Below are 17,796 nucleotides of genomic sequence, written 5' to 3' on the forward strand. Positions count from 1 at the left end.
CATAAAAGAAAAAACAAAAAAAGCACAGTGTTCCAGTATCTGTAGGAGAAATAGGCTTAAAACACAGTTGGTTTTATACTCACCAGACTGGCTTGAGTGAAGTTGAAGTTGGGAACAATGTGATTGTCACATATGGTATTGGTTTGGTTTTAAATCCCATACCCACTTTTAAAAAGCATAATTTAGCTTTGGTTTCTTTCATTCTTTAGAAGACGTATTTGGGTTTCTTAAGCATCAGAGGTAATTGATGACTTAAAATTAGTGGTAGTGGTAGTTTCAAAATGGATTAGTTTCCCTACTCCTACTACACACAAGGGAACATTATTTAAAAACTTGCCCTTAGGTTTGCTCCCATCCTGAATGCATTTCTAGCTGAAGTTGGAAAGAAGCTTCTTCTGGACTTCCCAAGGGACTCTCCCACCCAAATACAAGTTCCCTCCCTACCCACAAAGTAGCTTGCCCTCTTCCGACTATAGACAGACAGACAGACAGACAGACAGACACACACACACACACACACACACACACCCCTCAGGAGTAATTTGGATTAGACAACAAATAGCCAGACAGCACCTCCCAGAGATGGGCGCACATGCAGCAGCTGTCAAAAGGAGAAGTCATTTTACTTTCTTTTAAACTTGCAATGTTTGTCTTTATTTTGTTCTTTATATTTTGAAAGTGAAAAGAAATAGTATTGAGTCAATTTTTGTTTTTTTTTTTTTAAATATTTGTTCTATGTATTTACAAGCCTTAAAGTTGCTCTAAAGATTTCAAAAGTATTAAGAGTACTTTTCGCAGGGTAGCACTTTTTTTTTAATTTTTTAAACAATTCTTGGAGTTCTCTGGTCCACAGCATTTCCTTCTGTTCCAAGGTTATGTATGTTTTGATTACTATTGTGATTTTTTTTTTTTAAATTTTCTGAAGCAAGCTGAGAGGCAGGCAGAAAGATTTGATGCCAAAAAAAAAAAAATCTTTCTTACCTTGTTCACCCCAAACCTTCTTAAATCTGGACTAACTACTATGCTTTAAAACAAACGTGAGGTGCATCTGAAGGGGAGGGAAATTTATTTCTCTGCTTTTCTATTATACAAGTTGTTTACAGAAACTGCAAATTAAAAAATTACACTGGCATTTGCAGTCCTTAAAATAAATTAAAAGTTCTCAACTTTTTTTTTCTGCTAAACAGATGTGTTTTTTTAAAGTATGAGTCCTTGTTTAAAAAGAAAAGATTAAAACAGAAAATATTTTCTATAAATAATACATGTATTTTGGTTTTAGTGCTCCCGCCCTCAGGTTTGAAGTTTACTTTTTTCCAGTACCTTTTTCCTCCATGATCACCTTTTTTCTCTTTCCCCTCTCCCACTCGTGCACACGTGGGGATTTCTGCGAGAATTGGCCTTGCTGCACTGTGATTGGCGAAGACGTGAAACTTTTTAAAAAAATACTTAAATTGTTTCTTTTGTTTCGTTTTGTGTATTTGAAGCTTTAGTTATCCTCAGACTCCTCTTCTGCTTCCCGCAGCCACGTGAAGAACGCTGTGACAGATTTCAGAGCCACACCCTTCCCATTCTGCTCTGCAGGGTCCTTGCTGCTCTCCCATTTGTAGAAGGCATCCTCGGAGATCACCTCCTCATCATATAGGCAATCAAAAAACATCCGTAGCAAATCTGCAAGGACGTAAAATATACCATCAGTTCTGGGCACTGTAGTTGGGATGAAGAGACTGTATTTCCAAGGAATGAATGAATGAATGCACATGAATCCCCCTAGAGAAGAATATCCCTAACAATTTATCATACTCCCTCTTTATAGTATAATAGCAAAATAACTAGTCTAAAGAAAAGGAAAGGGGCACCTGGGTGGCTCAGTGGGTTAAGCCTCTGCCTTCCGCTCAGGTCGTGATCTCAGGGGATCGAGACCCCCATAGGGCTCTCTGCTCAGTGGGGAGCCTGCTTCCCCCTCTCTCTATGCCTGCCTCTCTGCCTACTTGTGATCTTTCTCTGTCTGTCAAATAAATAAATTCTTTAAAAAAAATAAAGAACAGAAAAAAGATTTAAGCAATCTAAATTATTTTTATTGCTACTATTTTGTTCAATCTGAACTATTTTCTGATAGTGCTGAGTTGTTCGATATTATGTAGTTCTCAAACTACACATTATAAAAATTAAATACAAGAATAACTTTATTTTCTTCTTTATGCATCCTATACTGGTTGAAATTTTACAATAAAAATATATACTTCTTACAAATTTTGGAAGAAAAAGACAGAAGGTACTTTTCTCTTTCTAATGTTGCTTTCAAATTGGAAAGAGTAATAATTTATATGGAAAATGTGGGTAAAAACTATCTCCGCTGGATTTTATCCAGAGGAAAAAAAAGCCTGTTGTTTTCAATGCCCCGATGATCTGGGCAAATTTAATTTTCTGTTTTGCTCCCATAGTGGAAACTTAGCTTATGTTATTGTTCAAAAAGAGAAAAAGTTGGTAAAGTTATATATTCTTTATTTTTAATCCCTTCATTACGGGCTCTTAAGTTCATTTAAAGTCAGCCTCCATTCATATGAGTGAAGGGAAGCAACAGAATCAACAATAATTGATAATAAATATTGGGCTTAGAATGAGTCATTATTAAAACTTTTCTTTGGATTTATCTTTGTAATTTTATTAGTTAAGCTAAATCGAAATCACTTCATTCTCTAAACCTTGGTTGGCCTATGGGGAAATGGAAACAAGTGGTCAAGATTCTACTGATGGTAAATCAAGAATTAAACATCTCTCCAGGGATTATCAAAGCTGATAATTATGGGAGATACTTTAATGTGACTGGCTGAGCACATAGCATCAATTTCATCTCTTGAAAAGTGAATGAGTCCTCATCCTTATAAGAACAGAAAAGGGAAGTCATGATGTTAAATGACCCTCCAAAGGTCTTGAGAAAGAGAAAATAAAGTCAGTTAATTCTCTGATTCAGACTTAGATGTCTCCTCAGTTACAGCCTGAGGACTGTTTCGATCTTTTCCTTTATCTCCCAGAGGGATTCATCAGCACTATCAAAGAAGGAAAGCCCAGCAGCAGATACAACCTAAGGAAGTACCAAAGAGCTACTTCAATGTCATCTTTGATATTGCCCTCTACTTTCACAAGTTTCAACTGAATTTTCAAGACTTAATATAATTCAGTTAATTTACCAGTATCACTAAGACTTGGGTGGTCCAGGTTACCTTATTTGGCTGGTTAGCAAAGAATTCATCATAACCCTGAAGTGAAAATTAGTCTAAAACACCTTGATGTCTCTGTTGGGTGTCTGAGGATTCTGAAGAGTATCATCCTCTTTAATTACTAAAACCTGTGTCAAAGAAGGTAAAAGACTGTAATGCATGTATGCTATCACCAGGATGGTCTGCATTATCCAAAAGTGTAGCCACTAACCATGTGAGTTATTTACATTTAAATTAAATAGTTCAAAATTAAGCTCCTTAGTCACAACAGTCACATTCACAGTGCTCAAGTGAATATACTGTACCACACTGCACGGTACAGATACATTCCCATCAGTTAGGCAGACTTGCCCTACAATGAGGATTAAATCTCTAATACGAACTAGTTTTATTACAGTTTTCTCACAAAAGTACATTAAAAATTCAGGTTTTCGGGGGGGTGGGAGGTTGGGGTACCAGGTGGTGGGTATTATAGAGGGCACAGCTTGCATGGAGCACTGGGTGTGGTGAAAAAATAATGAATACTGTTTTTCTGAAAATAAATAAATTGGAAAAAAAAAATAAATAAATAAATAAATAAAAATTCAGGTTTATTCAAGTTGTTGGTTATCTGAGTTTTTGTTAGTAGTGATTATTTTATTATTTACTATTCAAAACCCATCAAAGCATCATAAATCTTCCCCACTGGTTGCATTAATTTAAGAGATTAACTTACTGGCAGGTTGATCAAGTTTTACTATTGATGCCTGTAGTGCATAAAGTGCTTGCAGTTCCTTCTCTGTATCTGAGTCTAGGTACTTGAGTAAGATCGGCACTCTCTGCTTGATAACAGCAGTGTCCACTCGGAAGGTAGAACAGTCGGCTACAGGTGATACAAGAGCTAAATGTTACATTTAAGGAGTTAATGCGCAGCCCTTTCAAATTTTCTGAGTTGGTAAAACGCGACTACAAGGAAAGTGGAAGCAAGGGGGTCCAAGGAAAATATTTTGAAATCTAAGATACTCTGAATTTATTAATGGGATATTCTTCCTGAAATAGTAAAAATACTTGGAGGAGGAATGTATTTTGAGTGCTGGGTTCCCTCAAAACAAGTGTACCAAATTCGTTATCTTTAATCATAGTGAAACATGGACAGTGGTTTTGTGACATTCCAAACTACAAAAGAAACATTAAAAAGAAATTAAAGTGATAGTTCATGCTAATCTTTTCAGAAGGGTAAAACAGAACCGTGTTATTGTTACTAGGAGGGTGAGTGAGGACCAACTCCAACAGTGGCAAACAACATATACAATCTAAGCCTTCTGGAGTAAAGGCACAGTAAAAAGAGGCTGAGGAAATCATCCTTAACGCCAAGAAGCATGAGGTTTTATTTCTTCTGTAAGTTAGCACTGGGACACAACCTTGTTTTTTAAAGCAGCTTTTATACTTTCCAACTGTGATTTTTATTTTTTAAAATATTTACTTTGAAAGAGCATGTGAGTGAGCACGGCGTGGGGGAAGAGGGGCAGAGGGAAAGAGAATCTCCAGCAAACTCCCTACTCCCTACTGAGCAAGGAGCCCAACACAGGGTTCAATCTCATAACCCTGAGATTATGATCTGAACTGAAATCAAGAGTTGGTCACTTGACCAAGCCACCATGCACCCTTAAATTGTGATTTTGAAACACCAGCCTTATGGAGCGCCTGCATGGCTCAGTCAGTTGAGTGTTCAACTCTTGATTTCAGCTCAGGTCATGATCTCAGGGTCATGAGATCAAGCCCTGCATTGGGCTCTGTGCTCAGCATGTCCCTCTCCCTCTGCCTTTTCCCCCTGCTTGCTCTTGCTCACTCTCTCTAAAATAAATAAATAAATCTTTAGTATATGTGCTGCCGAAGCGAGCACAAAAATAAATCTTTAAAAACAAAAACAAACTCCAGAAAAACCCCAAACACCAGTCTTACAGTTCCATAGATAGTAAAAATGACTTATGATATTTTTTATAAAGACTTTCTATTAGCAGCTTGTTATTAACCTCATTAAAGACCTAACACTGAATATTCTTCTACAGAAAATCTTAAATATAATTATGAAACTATCTTCTAAAATGATGACAGACAGACCTGAAATTCTGAACAACTTTTGAACTGACAGGATTTTCTTCCCCATTGCAGCAACAGAAATGTGAATTTCTACCTGAGGCTAGGTGCATGATCTCATTCAATACTGTTAAATACTATACGCAGCTGACAGCAAGCAGGGTTTGTGCCCGCCCTAACCCTATCCACCTATGTGATTAGCATTCAGTGACACTGTCGTATCATCTAAGATCAACATAAAGCAAAAGAAACAATTGTTTTCTTTCCTCATATATGTTTTTATATAAAATGGCTTCTCTCTTGAGATGAGAAGTCCTTCTTGATTCTAGGTTAAGAATACTCAACCCAGGGGTGCTTGGGTGGCTCAGTGGGTTAAAGCCTCTGCCTTCAGCTTAGGTCATGATCCCAGAGTCTTGGGAATGAGCCCCACATCTGGCACTCTCTCAGCGGGGAGCTGCTTCCCCCCCCTTCTCTCTCTGCCTGCCTCTCTGCCTACTTGTGATCACTGCCAAATAAATAAAATCTATTAAAAAAAAAAAGAATATTCAACCCATTCATTATAACTCTTGAGTGGAAGGCAGAGGAGGCTTCACGTACTGGAGGTGAAAGGTGAAGGTAAAACCACACCCAGCAGAGTAGAAAACCACCCAAGCAGCATGCACTCACTTTCTTCCTGAACTAGAACACAAGGCGCAGGTTAGCTGCTCAGATCTGGGCTTACTACAGGCATGGCAGCTAATTATCCCCCTGCTTGAGACAGCCAGGCACTGGAGACAGAAACGGCACCCATTTGCACAAGAAAATGAGTTTCACAGGGCAAAATTTGAAGGCCATATAAACTCAGACCCATATCATCAGCAGTTAACATACCAGGGATTTCAGATGTTAAGAGCTGCCTTCAGAAATGTTACTTACCTATAATAGCTGCTTTACAAACGGCTGTCATTAAAGCTCTAAGGAATGTAGGTGAACTCATCTGGCTTTCATCTAGATTAGCCTGAAATCAAAAGTAAATGCAACAGTTAAAAGTACCCTTACATCAGAGAAATTATTTCTCTTAAAGCAGGTCTCATCTGGCACTAGGGACAGATGGGGTCACATTCAACATTCTTGTAAAAATTAATCTTGATTCACGGGCAGATACTTGGGCTACCACTGGTTCTGTCTGAAAATACTCTAAGTGGCAGCATTTAGTTTTCAGAGAGCTAACTGCTGCCTGTATTTTGCTCAATTATACAGTGTTATGCACCATATGCATTTGGAAGTACAACCATTTAAAAACATTTTCTTCCTCAATAAATAACTTATATTCAGATGATCTCACTACAGTGTGTTTTAGAAACTACTTTTCTGAGTAGTGTGTAATGAATTTTAGAAGTGCTAACACTGCTTTTTTCATCTTAACTTTAATGTGAACTAGAGATTAAACTCAAGCATTGTCTCAAATCTTTCAGGTGGTGGTGAGAAAAATATTACTCTTTTCTAAGGATGGCAGAAAAAAATGTATTTAGAGATATATTTAGTACAGTAAATGGGCCTCAAATTTGTTTTAGTTTCTCTTAAGATCTTATCTTCTTATCTTGCTATAAAACGCTATACTATGCCAGGGGCGCCTGGGTGACTCAGTGCGTTAAGCCTCTGCCTTCAGCTCAGGTTATGATCTCAGGATCCTGGGAGGAGCCCGGAATCGGGCTCTCTGCTCAGCGGGGAGGCTGTTTCCCACCCCGTCCCCATGCCTGCCTCGCTGCCTACTTGTGATCTCTGTCAAATAAATGAATAAAATCTTTTAAAAAATCCTCAAAAAAAATTAAAACAAAAACAAAAACGTTGTACTATGCCAGATGAATAGCAAAACAGAAACAAAAGGAGATATTTTCTAGGCAGGTATTTAAAATACTTTTCAAAGTTTATGTTCCTTATGCCTGTGAACAGAATTAATGCTTGTCTCAGCTTCTTTTAATAGCACAGCATAGTATTTTCCACTGGGTCAGCCTTAAAACGACTGGCCAGGAAAAAACTTAGGATATCACTATAAACCTCTGTGTTAGAAATTAAGAATTTCAAAGATATTCAGAGATCGTTTAAATGTTTATGAATATTAAAACTGATACAGATTAACTAGCAGCTCTCCCTCTGTTGAATATTTAACCTCAAACATCACTGGTGAGAGCCAAGTTAAAAGGGGTTAAAGCAAGTCAGATGGTCAGCTCTGCAGGATACTAGCAGCACTGCACATGGTGGGCTATGTTACAGTAAGAGGTTTTATTACCAATTTTTTCCAAAAGAACAGAAACACGTGGTGCCACTGCTAACCGTGGAGGATGGGAATGGTATGGGGGAAGAGACATATATAAAAGATTTGATCGGGCGCCTGGGTGGCTCAGTGGATTAAGCCGCTGCCTTCGGCTCAGGTCATGATCTCAGGGTCCTGGGATCGAGTCCCGCATCAGGCTCTCTGCTCAGCAGGGAGCCTGCTTCCTCCTCTCTCTCTCTGCCTGCCTCTCTGCCTACTTGTGATCTCTCTCTGACAAATAAATAAATAAAATCTTTAAAAAAAAAATAAAAGATTTGATGATGTATGTGTTATAGCCAGTTACTGGTTTATACCTTGTAAACAAACAAACTTTATTTAGACTGAAGCCAGGCTGGTCTAGGCCCAGAAATTACTTTTGCAAAGTCTGAACAATTATTTTTGAAGAAATTTGGTTCAACAATATTTTAAAAATAGGTTGACAGAGAGTTATTTCAAGTACTGAATATCATCTGAAATTCCCAAATACTTCAGAAAAAAATTAAAAAATGAGCTAAAAAGAATTAGATAATCAATACCACTTTCAAGCCATTTGACTGCTTCTTATAAAGAAACAAACTGCAGGGGCACCTGGGTGGCTCAGTAGGTTAAGGTTAAGTTCGGCTCAGGTCATGATCCTGGGGTCCTGGGATCAAGCCCCACATGGGGCTCTCTGCTCAGCAGGGAGCCTGCTTCCTCCTCTCTTTCTACCTGCCTCTCTGCCTACCTGTGATCTCTGTCTATCAAATAAATAAATAAAATCTTAAAAAAAAAAAGAAACTAACTGCATATTGCTTCTACCAAATAAAGCTAAACATTGTAATTCTAATATTTAAAAATAGACTAGACCACTATAGATTTAAGCAAATATCTTTTTTTTTTTTTTAAAGATTTTATTTCTTTATTTGAGAGAGCGAACGAGCACGCACAAGCATGGGGAGCAGAAGAGGTGGAGGGAGAAACATGCTCTTCACTGAGCAGGGAGCCTGATGCAGGACTCGATCCCAGGACCCTGGAATCATGACCTGAGCTGAAGGCAGGCGCTTAACCAACTGAGCCACCCAAGTACCCCAGAGATTAAGCAAAGATCTTAACAAAAATGGGCAAGAACAAGAAGGCAGGTGGGTCTGCTGAATAAGCAAACTCAGATGTACATAATTCTGGTACCAGACACAGAGCAACAAATGTCTTCATGTACTATGAGCTCAGCTACTATTACATTTTTGGGTTTTCTCTCCTTTTAAAAAAGTCATCTTTATTAGCATAATCTACATTGTGAAATTTACCCTTTGTCTTTTCTGTGAGGAGAATAATTGTTGGTCTAGAATAGGCAGAATAAATAATGATATAAAAAAAATGAAGCCCGACATTGATGAAGAGGTGAAAATAGCCTCATTTTGCAATATATGAGAACATAAAAGACCAAATGGCTGAAATGATGGTGATCTATGAAAACCATGGCAAAAGAAAGTAACGTTAAATATGTAAACACTGACTGGATTTCTATTTTTTAAAAAACATCTTATTTACCTGAGAGAGAGAGTGTGAGAGAGACAGTGGGCACGAGCAGGCAGGAAGGGCAGGGAAAGAGGGAGCAGCAGATCCCCCAGTGAGCAGGGAGCCTGAAGTGGGGCTCAGTTTCATTACCCTGGGGTCATGACTTGAGCCATAGGCAGCTGCTTGAAGGACTGAGACACCCAGCAGGGCCCCTGACTGGATTTTTTAAAAACAGAAAATAAGGCATGTCGATAACATACCAGAAAGGCTATGCTAACTCCTACAACAAACTACCACATAAATGACTTAAGAGTCTTAGAGAGGAAAGAGGTAGTTATGCCAAGAGGAGTAAGTTAGTACGTGAAAAACAAGTGACGCTAAACTAACCTCCTTGCCTTTTCTGATTTGATTAGTATATAGTAGCTCAGACGGATATAAGTATGTATCCCCTGGACTTCAGCAAGGCTTCTGACCAATTATGTAATGGCAGCTGTACTCTTGTGGGCAAGATGAAGAGATGGGATAGACAGTAAAAATGATGTGAAATAAAAAACAGATTAACAGCTGGAAGTGTCCATGGGGGTAGGGGTGGGATCTTGTTCCTAAAAGGATGTTAATTTGCCTCATTCACATATCTTACCCACAACTTGGATGAAGATAAAGTTGACATATTAATGAAATGCAAGGAAGACACAAAGTGAAAAAGATGGCAAGGAAATTTTATGATCAAAGTCAGAATCTAAAATGTCCTGATAGACAAAAACTTGTATCTAGTTTAAGAAGATGAACATAAGCAGAAATAATTTTTAAAAGCCCCATTCTGGTTCCCAAACTAAATGCATTAATGTTGTAGGTGGTAGAGATGACTAAACAGTAGAGCATAGAAGAAAGGGTACTCTATGACTGAAAGAGCAATCTGAGTTCAGTGTGGTGAGCAGAGTCCAAAACAAAAAACATGACAGCACTGCCTAACTCCACACTGTTGCATCACATCTGGCAATCATGTTCAATTTGCACATGTCACTTGTGAGAGTGATACTGAAAATCCAGGCTATGTTTGTATAAGAGTAACCAAACAAGAGTCTGGATATCAAGATTTTAAGAAAGGATGAGAGAACCTAGAGAGGGAGACAGGGATATAACGGCAAACTATTACAATTAATTGAAAGATTCCCAACTAGGTGACAGGGTAGATTTACTACCCTGAATAGATATGGAGGAAAAAAGATTAAAAAAAAAAATTGTCAGAAGTTTCACTATTTCTCAATGCCTAAAGTAGACAAAGAATGAACAACCCAGCGGCGCCTGGGTGGCTCAGTGGGTTAAAGCCTCTGCCTTCGGCTCGGGTCATGATCCCAGGGTCGAGCCCCGCATCGGGCTCTCTGCTCAGCGGGGAGCCTGCTTCCCCTTCTCCCTCTGCCTGCCTCTCTGCCTATTTGTGATCCCTGTCAAATAAATAAATATAATCTTAAAAAAAAAAAAAAAAAAGAATGAACAACCCATTACAAGGACTATAAAAAAGATTTATCCAAGAGGGAAAGGACCAGATTAGTCCTCCATGACTTTCTTTCAACTTGATTATATGATCCCACGAAGGGAGAATTACTATGAAGATGAAAGTCAACATATTTCAGAAAAATTACATACTGTTTATTAATTTCATCCAGAATGGTATTTAAAATGCAGGAAAATTTAGGAAAAACATGTATTTTTTTCTAATGAAAGATTTTTATTTATTTATTTGGGAAGAGAGAGAGAGAGAGAAGGAGAACAGAGAGGGACGGCACACTCCTGCTGAGCAGAGAGCCGGACGTGGGACTGATCTCAGGACCCTAGAATCATGACCTGAGCTGAATGTATGTGCTTAAATGACTGAACCATGCAGGTACCCCAAATATGTCTTTTTTGAATAGTAAAATGTAGGGTCTATCCTAAACTAACGATAGACCCAGGAAAATGGCTTCTGTTTGGAGTAGTTTTACTTGACCTTATAAAAAACTTGAAATCTTATAAAGATAAAAAAACAGTCTTACAGTTTCAAATACACATACATGAAAGAATAAGAAGTAACTTCATTAAGGTTAAATACTCCTATGAAGTGGAAGGGAAGATACAAGCATACCTTGTTTTATTGTTTATGTACTTCAGTGGTACTGTGTTTTTTACAAATTGAAAGTTTATGGCAACCCTGCATCGAGCAATTCTGTCAGCGCCATTTACCCAACAGTATTTGCTCACTTCTGTGTGTAACATCTGGATAATTCTCACAGTATTTTGAACTTTTTTATTATTACTGTATTTGTTATAATGAACTGTGATCAGCGATTCTGACTCACTGAAAGCTCAGAGGATGGATGGGTAGCATTTTTTAGCAATAAAGTATTTTTCTTTAAGATTTTATGTACTTTTTTAGATATAATGCTATTACAGACTTAACAGACTACAGCATTATGTAAACATAACTTTCATATGCACTGAGAAAACAAAAAATTAATTTGACTCGCTTTATTACGGTATTCACTTTATTGTGGTCTGGAACCGAGCCCACACTCTCTCTGAGGTGTGGCTGTACGTGAATGCACAAGAATCGTTCTTGCAGAGATACCAGGGAAGGTGACATAATCTCTATACCTCTACCCAGTCAAAGATCTGTTCATCATTCGCTTTGTCCTCGATAATGAGTTTCTCGAGTCGCTTATACAGCTCTTCAGCAGAGAGTTCTTTTTTTGAAAGTGCTTCAGAGGAACAGGAACTATCAGACTCTATAAAGTCCAACTTCTGAAACATAAAATGTTGTATATATTAACGTAAGTCAATATTAGTAACACCCTGAGAGGAAAACAAAGTCATGGGCAATGTTTTATTTTACATGGGTCAAAATGATCAGCAGAAGCCATTTTTTACTTATAGTTCTGTAAAAGTCTCACTCTCCTACCTTTCTGAACATTTCTCCAACTTTTTATATTGTCTATTTCTGATTCTCCTTAAGAACAAAAAGCCAACAAGACCCCTAGAATTATCTCTGTGGCTATGCTCACTCCAAATCATTCAGTTGTGCTCTTAGCAATGACATAGCTGCATGGCACAGCATGAATACTAACAGTACAATTTAACTCCTTCTGCAGCCTATGGTTTAGTATCAGTACTGGCACAGAAGAGCTGTCAAAATTCTAAATTTGGTAAAGTCCTTCAAATACCTCCTGACCATTCTGAATCCAAGTCAGAGAATGATGCTATATTATACAATTCCTGAACAACCAGTGTATTGTAGGGAGGACAACAAAAATGAAGGGTTTTATCAGTATTGCATGAAAGACCTTTTTCCCCACAAAAATCATTCAATTCCAAAGGACTGAATATTCTGGTACGGAGAAAGACTGTATATATGTAGTCACTGCACCAAATCACATCATCATGGCCTGTGTGGGTCCAACCCAATGCAGAAATGCCTTTGCATCAGCCTTGACAGCACCACCTGCACACACAGTTCACGCAGGCAGCGGGCATAGAGGAAGCTCTGTGAACACACATAAGGAGCTCTGCAGCCCTATTAGAAGCACTGGTTTCACCTCTCCTGTCCTGCTCTCACTTTGTTCTTAAATACTTTATAAGAGTTATCTGGCTGTTGCTTCACATCCATGACAATGACCCTGGACAGCCTAAAAACAAGTGTACATGCCTTCCAATTCTCCTAGAACACTGGCTCACTCTATCACATAAAGTCTTAAGGCCCCCACAAGTGGCAGCTTGACGGAGCACAGATATAAGGACTCTAGAGTCAGTGACGGGGGTTGGAGTTCAGGCATGATTCAGTTCTTCTTCTTCTTCTTTTTTTAAAAGATTTTATTTATTTGAGAGAGAAAGAGAGATCGACCACAAGAAGGCAGAGAGAGGTTGGGAAAGAAGGCTCCCCGCCAAGCAGAAAGCCCAATGCAGGGCTCAATCCCAGGACCCTGAGATCATGACCCGAGCTAACAGCAAAGGCTTAACCCACTGAACCCACCCAGGCGCCCTGACTCAGCTACTTCTACCAGGAAGGCTTGTTCTAAGATGAGAAGACCACCACCAACCTCAACCTCAGCCAGTTCCAAGGGCTCAGGGCACTAAGAACGTGCACCCTGCTGGCACCAACAGGGCTCTAGGACCATACACTTGGTAGAGCCACCCATTAACCTGGAAGGGAAAAGCCCTATACCAGCAGGACCACACAGGCGCCCCAACAATTCTTTTGCAATAAAAGTATTTTGGAGGGGTGCACCTGGGTAGCTCAGTGGGTTTAAACCTCCACCTTTGGCTCAGGTCATGATTTCAGGGTCCTGGGATGGAGCCCCGCATCAGGAATCTCTGCTCAGCGGGGGGCCCTTCTTTCTGCTCCCTCTCTGCCTGCCTGTCTACTTGTGATCTCTCTCTCTCTGTCAAATAAATAAATAAAATCTTTAAAAATAAATAAATAAAAAGTATTTTGGGTGGTGGTTGCACAACATTGTTAATATACTGTCATTGAGGGGCGCCTGGGTGGCTCAGTGGGTTAAAGCCTCTGCCTTCGGCTCAGGTCATGATCCCAAGGTCCTGGGATCGAGCCCCATATCGGGCTCTCTACTCAGCAGGGAGCCTGCTTTCTCCCCTCTCTCTCTGCCTGCCTCTCTGCCTACTTGTGATCTCTGTCTGTCAAATAAATAAATAAAATATTTAAAAAAATGCACTGTCATTGAATTGTACATTTAAAAATGATTAACTGGATGTTACGTGAATTTCACCTTAATTGTTAAAATACTTGAAAAAATTTGATGATTTTTATGCCATTCTGACACATGTACATAAAATTATGATCACACACATATACTAAATATAAAAAAAGGAAATCATATCATAATTGTTCAATTCTTAGAGAAGTGGTTAAAAAAAATCAAAATCATTGGTAATTTTCAAGGGTATAAGGCAATGTGATATAGAAGTATGCTTTACTCAGTGAAGTTTCACTATAAAAAAACCATAGGTTAAAATATTAAAGATTATTAGCACCAGCTTTACTCTAATACCTTTGGGGACTTTGATATATTCCTATACCTTCCCCAGATCTACAAAGGAAAAGCTACCTTGAATTCTGGTGTGTGTGTGGGGGGGAGATTGTGTGGAGAGAAGGATTCATCCTACTGTTTTGATTGTCTTTACCATTTATGTAGCATTTTATTTTTTATCTTTTGTAAGAATTTATTTATTAACAACAATAAAATCAAACAAAGTATATTGCTCATTAATAAAACACGACATAAAAATCTGAAAATGAAAGCCAAAGGGAGTTGGTGCAGAGCTGTAAAGTTTGCAGTTGTCCCTGGAAAGAAACAATTGCTTCTCAGAACTCCTGTGTTTCTGCATAACTTATCTCATCTTTCTGGATCCCAGAAGGCTGGGCTTCAAATTTGCGAATTGGTTCATTACTTCCTCTTGCAGAACGTACTAGGGTCCCCAGGAAAAAAGGCACTGAACCAAGTATTTTAGAAAAAAGCCAAAAGTCAGGATAGGGAAGACCAGGTTTTCTAAAACCTAATTTTTCTAACTACCCTTTAAATATTTTTATTAGTAACAACAATATTCATAATTGATTACTTCTCTGTGCTCAGTGTTTCTTAAACTTTATTCTATTTAATCCCCATAAAAATTCCACAAGGTAGGTATTATTATCATTTCCTAGGTGATGATCCTGAGGCTTAGAGAAATCAGGTAATTTGTTCAGTCACATGAAGTGATTCAAGGCTGGAACCTGAATCCAGGTTTATTTGAAACCCAGGTGCCATATAATTTCCTATTTTCGGATATATACCTAGAAATGGAATTGCTGGGTCATATGGCAATTCTGTGAGAAACCATCTTTATGTTATTTTTATAAATTATATCTTTATACACTGTGTGCCTGTTTATACATATTTATAATTATTATTTTATGGATTTGCCTTTTAAAACATATAGGAAACAAAAAAGAGAAACCACAAACCACAATACAGTAATACTAGCTTTTATATTTACCTATGTGGTTACCTTAACCACCAGTGATCTTTATTTCTTCATAAGACTTGAGGTTACTATCCACTGCCCTTTTGTTTCAGCCTGAAAGACTCACTTTAGCATTTCCCATAGGGCGGGTCTCCTGCTGACAAACTCACTTAGCTTTTAAATCTGGAAATGCTTCACTTCCTCTTCATTTTTTTCCCCCCTCATTTTTTTCCCCCTCTTCATCTTTAAAGGAAATTTTGCCATATATAAAATTCCTGGTTTAAAGTTATTTAATTTCTTTTAAAAAATTTATTTTAAAAGATGGTATTTACCCATTTGAGAGAGAAAGAAGCACAAGCAGGGGTGGGGTAGCAGTGGGAGACGGAGGAGATACAGACTTCCTGCTGAGCATGGGGCCCAACTAGGGGCCTGATCCAAGGACTCTGGGATCATGACCTGAGCTGAAGCCAGATATTTAATAGACTAAGCCACTCAGGTACCCCCGAAGTTATTAAATTTATTAAACAGATCATCCCAGTATCTTTTTTTTTTTTTTAAAGATTTTATTTATTTATTTATTTGACAGAGAGAAATCACAAGTAGACGGAGAGGCAGGCAGAGAGAAGGAAGCAGGCTCCCCGCCGAGCAGAGAGCCTGACGCGGGACTTGATCCCAGGACCCGGAGATCATGACCCGAGCCGAAGGCAGCGGCTTAACCCACTGAGCCACCCAGGCGCCCCAATCCCAGTATCTTATGGCTGATGAAAAATTGGCTATTGATCTTATTGAGGATTCCTTGTACAGGCCAAGTCACTTGGTTTTAACTGCTTTCAAGATTTCCGTCTTTGTCACTCAAAAGTTTCACATAATACATCTCTGAGTAAATCTCATTCAGTTTATCTTGCTTAGAGTTCACTGAAATTTCTACACATGTAGATTCCTATCTTGGATCAAGTTTGGGATGTTTGTGGCTATTATGTCTTCAAATAATTTTTCTGCCCTGTCCTTTCTCTCTCTCTTCTCCCTTCTGGGACTCTCTAATGCCCATGATGCTTGATGGTGTCCTATAGGTCCCCAGGCACTGTTCATTTTTCTTGATTCATTTTTCTTTCTGCTCCGAAAATTGAGGAATTCTTTCAAAGGCTCCTTTATATGTTTAATGAATTAATTTTCTAATATGTATTATAATAAAGTTTATTAAAAAAAACACCAAAGTATGAGGATTTTTAAAATTTAAAACACTCAGTGAGAGGCGCCTGGGTGCTCAGTGGGTTAAGCCTCTGCCTTTGGCTCAGGTCATGATCTCAGGTCCTGGGATCAAGCCCCGAGTTGGGCTTTCTGCTCAGCAAGAGGCCTGCTTCCCCCGCCCCCCGCCTGCCTCTCTGCCTACTTGTGATCTCTGTGTTAAATAAATAAATAAAATCTTAAAAAAATAACAAAAACAAAAGCAAATCAGTGATACTCATAGTTTCATATAACAACACCAGAAATTTCATTTCAAAAATTAAAGATGGATTTTTATGGCAGCAAATTAGTGCCAATCAGTGACCCCCTTGACAGAGCAATTTCAACTACTTTATATTCAAATTTGTAGATTCTTTCTTCTGTCTGATCAAATTTATTGTTGCACCACTCTAGTTATTTTCTCATTTTAGCTATTCCAACTTTCAGTTCCAGAATTTCTATTTGGTTTGTTTTTATAATCTCTACCTCTTTATTGATATTGCCAGTTTGATCATACATCATTCTCCTGAATTCCTTTGGTTCTTTGTCCATGATTCCTTCAGCAATTTGAGCATATTTAAGGCAGTTAGTTTAAATTCCTTGTCTGGTACGTCCAACATTCCGGTTTCCTCAGGGAGGTTTTCAGTCAATTTCTTTTTTCTTGTGAATGAGCCATATCTTCCTGTTTCTTTATATGCTTTGTAATTTTTTGTTGGCAATTAGATATCTTGAATATTGTAATGTGTAACTCTGGATATCAGACTGTTGTAGTCAACTGTATATTGACGTTAGACAAAGACTACCTTCCTTCCTGTGTGTGTGGTCATTATAGTCTATGACCCATTATCTCCCCACAACGCCAGTGACCTTGCAGAGATTTCCATGAATGCATGAAACCAATGAGAAAAGTGTGGGGTAGGGTGGAGTGGGGGTGAGTAGGACCACAGTCAAACGCATCTGGTTCTTTAAATTCTTTGACAGATACCATACAGGAAACCACTTTGGTCTAAGCAGTTAAAACAATGGCCGGGCCGGGCCCTGCACTAGACCCTCAGTAAACTGCCAGGCAGATTAAAAGGCATAGCACCCATCTTTGGAGGACCAGGTCTTCATTTCTCAACCTGACACCAAAAAACTGCACCACCATCTCCCCAACTGTCTACCACAGGGCTAGGGGCTAATAGCTTCTATGCAAAATGCCAAGGTTACTGAAATTTACCAGATTCTTTTTTCATGAAGCTTTTCCCTGGTGTTGGTAGCACAATTCCAAAATAGCTCATTCTAACACATCTTGCTAGCTCAACAGTTGTTTCAGTGGAAGGAGTAATTCCGGAGCTGCTTACTCCTTCACCTTCCATACATCCACACAGTGATTTCTGAATGTTTTATTATATTATCATAATATTCCTGTGATAAAGGCTACCTGGTTGTGATGTATTAATCTTTTAATATAATGTTGGACTTCACCTGTGAAAATTCTGTTGAGAAATTTTCTGGGCA

At 38.6% G+C, this 17,796-nt stretch overlaps 1 protein-coding gene across 17 annotated transcripts in view; it reads right to left on the reverse strand.

The window, feature by feature from the left end:
- Nucleotides 1-1,243: 1,243 nt before the first annotated feature.
- Nucleotides 1,244-17,796, reverse strand: part of EIF4G3 (eukaryotic translation initiation factor 4 gamma 3) — a 350,821-nt gene continuing 334,268 nt past the window's right edge. For all 17 annotated transcript variants that reach the window (XM_044237357.1, XM_044237358.1, XM_044237359.1 and 14 more), the window contains 4 exons: nucleotides 11,713-11,859; nucleotides 6,210-6,291; nucleotides 3,934-4,080; nucleotides 1,244-1,668 (listed from right to left, as the gene is read on the reverse strand). In XM_044237357.1, the coding sequence (XP_044093292.1) occupies nucleotides 1,487-1,668; nucleotides 3,934-4,080; nucleotides 6,210-6,291; nucleotides 11,713-11,859 (558 nt within the window). In that variant the 3' untranslated portion in view covers nucleotides 1,244-1,486. The remainder of the gene's footprint in view (nucleotides 1,669-3,933; nucleotides 4,081-6,209; nucleotides 6,292-11,712; nucleotides 11,860-17,796) is intronic.

Source organism: Neovison vison, chromosome 2 (genome assembly GCF_020171115.1).
Source record: "Neovison vison isolate M4711 chromosome 2, ASM_NN_V1, whole genome shotgun sequence".
In the NCBI taxonomy this organism is placed as follows: domain Eukaryota; kingdom Metazoa; phylum Chordata; class Mammalia; order Carnivora; family Mustelidae; genus Neogale; species Neogale vison.